Source organism: Lolium perenne, chromosome 7, assembly GCF_019359855.2.
Source record: "Lolium perenne isolate Kyuss_39 chromosome 7, Kyuss_2.0, whole genome shotgun sequence".
Lineage (NCBI taxonomy): Eukaryota > Viridiplantae > Streptophyta > Magnoliopsida > Poales > Poaceae > Lolium > Lolium perenne.
In genome coordinates this window covers 218,344,734-218,348,151 of record NC_067250.2, presented here as the reverse complement: position 1 = coordinate 218,348,151, position 3,418 = coordinate 218,344,734, and the positions used below count along the sequence as shown (strand labels likewise).

At 46.8% G+C, this 3,418-nt stretch overlaps 1 protein-coding gene across 1 annotated transcript; it reads left to right on the top strand.

Annotated features, from left to right (window-relative positions):
- Positions 1 to 1,304: 1,304 nt before the first annotated feature.
- Positions 1,305 to 2,320, top strand: LOC139833270 (uncharacterized). The gene has a single exon (XM_071823491.1). It carries the CDS (start codon positions 1,457 to 1,459, stop codon positions 2,054 to 2,056), a length of 600 nt encoding a protein of 199 aa, XP_071679592.1. The 5' UTR covers positions 1,305 to 1,456; the 3' UTR covers positions 2,057 to 2,320.
- Positions 2,321 to 3,418: the final 1,098 nt, after the last annotated feature.

Sequence of the window (3,418 nt, the reverse complement as noted above, 5' to 3'; positions counted from 1 at the left end):
AGATGCCACATCAGATTTTTGCTTAGTTGGAGGATGGATAATGAAGAGAGAGAGAGGGGCGTCTTCTCTTAGCTAAGGGATCATCTCTTAGGGAATAAGAGAAGACTATTTTCTCCATTGAATCACATATGTCTTCCCTTAGCAACAAATTTCCTACAAAAATTTAATTATTAATATTAATTGCTAGATATGAATGTAAGAGATAATGCATTGTATGATTTATGTCTAATGCCTTCTCTAACTGATGTGGCGAGGTGAGGAAATGCATGCTTTCCCTACCATTGTACATGCCCTTACAACTACAGTTTTTCAGCAGAAGCTACACTACAGTCAGCTCGAAACATACGGTGTATGAAGTTTTTACCCCATTTAACCATTTTCACCTATTCCTATAGATTGCCCACGCCTATCTGGTTGACGTGCATATTGAGTCTATTGAGTCTTATGCCAAGTTAGATGTGGCCGCTAACATGCCCAAAATGCACACTTGACCATCATCTAGTTGGTCACCGAAATCAGTATTGAATCTGATGTTTCCAAAAATCAACCTGTAGTTGGATGGTTAGGAGGACAGTGGCACCCCCGCCCTTCAGGTTTAACACTTTAATGTTTCATTAAAGGCAGAATATTCTTCAGTGGGAGGCGACGTTTCATCGAGACGTCTGTGATGACTTTGTCAATCTCAAGACATGTCGGATAAAGTTTCGTGGACGCATTCTCCTGAAAATGCTCATAGGGATAGGGGTGTGCGTACATATTGTGTTCCACAACAAAAAAAAAATCCCGTGTTTCCTCATTCCCCCCTATTCTCTCATTGATCGGACCTAAGTAGGGTTTGGTATTTGGAGACAACAACGACATGGAGCTAGGAGCAACTAGGTATGGCGAGACACATGTTTGCGATGCAGTGCAGCTATCTGAACATGAGTAATTCTTAATAAAAAAAATATACTTTGTAATTCGCAAAAAAAAATACAGTACTTTGTAATGATGCTAATTTTATAGCAAAATCTTTATATATTTAAAATATTTCTTGATTACACAAAAAAAACAAGAATGCCTTATTCATTGAAATGGATGGAGTATTTAACTTCTTTTCCAGTGATCGAGTACATCTGTCAGCTGGGTATGATACAGTAATCTTCAGTGATACTCCAAGAATCGCGTGATCACCTAACGTTACAGCTACTACAAGAATCGCGTCAGTTTCAACTTAGGCCACGCAGACAAGTGAAGTCAGAGTGGAGTATTAACGGCGTATAAAAACAGCCACCATCCATGCTGCTGTTGTCGTTCCATTCCATTCCATTCGAACCTCATCGATCCCGACGATCTCGCGCCCCCAGAAATCTCGTCTCCCGAGGAAAGAAGAAGAAGGCGACGACTCGACGAGGTCGGCAGCATCCAGCAGTAGCAGAGCGGAGCAAGGAAAACTCCAAACCCCGGGGAGGAGCCGATGCCGCAGCCGCAAGAAGCAGACGACGGCGACTTCACCTTCCCCACGCCGCCACCGCCGCAGCTCCTCAACGGTCACCACCGCTACCACGGCAGGGTGTCACCGTCGTCCCCGCCACCGGCGTGGATGCTCTCATCGCCCATCCGCCGGAGCTTCTCCGCCGCAGACTGCGGCGGGTCGCCGTGGCGCGCGACGCCCGGCGCGTGCCGCTCCCCCGCCCTCAGCGACTACGCGGGCTGGTTCGAGGAGGAGGAGGAGGAGCTGATGGACAGTCTGTGGGAGGACCTCAACGACGACGAGGCGCCGAGCGGAGGGAAGACCGATCTTTTCGTTGCCTCACTCGACGTGTCGCGCCGGCGATCCGTCGGTGGCCCGGGCCGCCCCGTCGAGGTGAAGATGCCGATGCCCACAACAAAGGAGCGCGAGGCGGTCCTTGGGGCGTCGAGGAGCTCCCGGCGGAGATCGCCGGGGCTGGTGGTGATGATGCGCGCGGTGAAGAAGTTGTTCGTCGCGCACAAGAGCAGGAGCAGGGTGCACAAGGTCGACGATCAGAGCTCCGCCTCTGCTTCTTCTGCTTCCGGCAATTCGGTAAAGAAATGAGTAAATTACAGTAAAAGAAGCTGGGTACTCTGCGATAAAATAGCGAACATATCAAGCGTTGATTTTTGATTCAGAGGTATGCACAAATGATGAGCATCATAGTTGTGTGATGCTGCTGTGTATTATTGTGTATAGTTATATCTATTTTGTAAGATCAATATGTACCGGCAGTGTTTCACTTAGATCAGAGATTCAGAGTACATGGTTTTACATACAGTTGGATACTGCTTTTCTTTTGCTCACTGTTGGGGCACTGTGTTCAAAGTTTTTCTTATTTGATTTACTTGTGCTTTTGGCCTGGGATATATGTAATTCTGTTTCTGGTATACTGTACTGAAGAATTCTGTAAGCTGCAGATCCTCTACAATTTGAAAATTACAGCTAGAAGGTCCTGAGATTGCGATGTATACTGGCAATTTAAGTTGTACAGCTTAGGCGTTTCTTGGACGAAACGGGCGGAATTAGGCGGAACTGGAGTCCTCTGGCATCGACCATTCATCTGCGACGATTAAGACGGGCGAATTAAGAGATTACTCATCTTCCATGGTTGCGGCCAATTAGGAACAAACCCATTAGCACGGTAGCGTAGTTTGGACCGAAAGCACAATGGACAACGTTGGTTAGGCGGTTGACGATAATCATAGCGAGCTGTCAAATGGCTAACGAGGCATAGTACGTAGAATAGAACAAGGTTCTCTGGTTCTTAAATTTAAGAGAATATGTCAACTGCATGTGGGGCGATGACCAGACACTAATCTGATGCGAACTTGCTGACGGATTGCCATTGATTTCGGCAAATGTTCAGACAGATAATATTCACGGTTCACTTGCTGGCAAATGTTCAGACAGATAACATTTGGCGAGTCGCCAAGTATTCGGTACAGGCTGGTAGTAGTGTGGTACTACCTCTACCCAAAGCACACTTTCACTTCAAGGAAAAGTAACTGAAGGACACCAGGCGAGTTCAGAATTTTCAGATTGCAGCAATCTTCCACAATGGCAGCTTCAGGTCGCAGGCAATGAATATTCTGTCATCTGGTGCTATACCGGCTCGGGCCCATCATCACCCGATTGCTCCACGTCACTCACACGCATCTCGAAGTGACTAATAACACTTCTTGCACGTGTCTCAAAGCAACTAAGAACTTGTCTCGCACAGATCTAAAAAACAAAAACTCCCTCTCGTACATCACCGCCCAATTCTTCTATACACTTTCGCTACTAGGAAACACCCTACTGTCACTGGACTAACATTGGCTACTGTCGATGTACCTGCGCACGCCAGCGGTAACACGCTGGCGGTATATGGATATACTACCGGCACACCGGGTTTGATACATCGGCACTACCATTTTTTGCAAA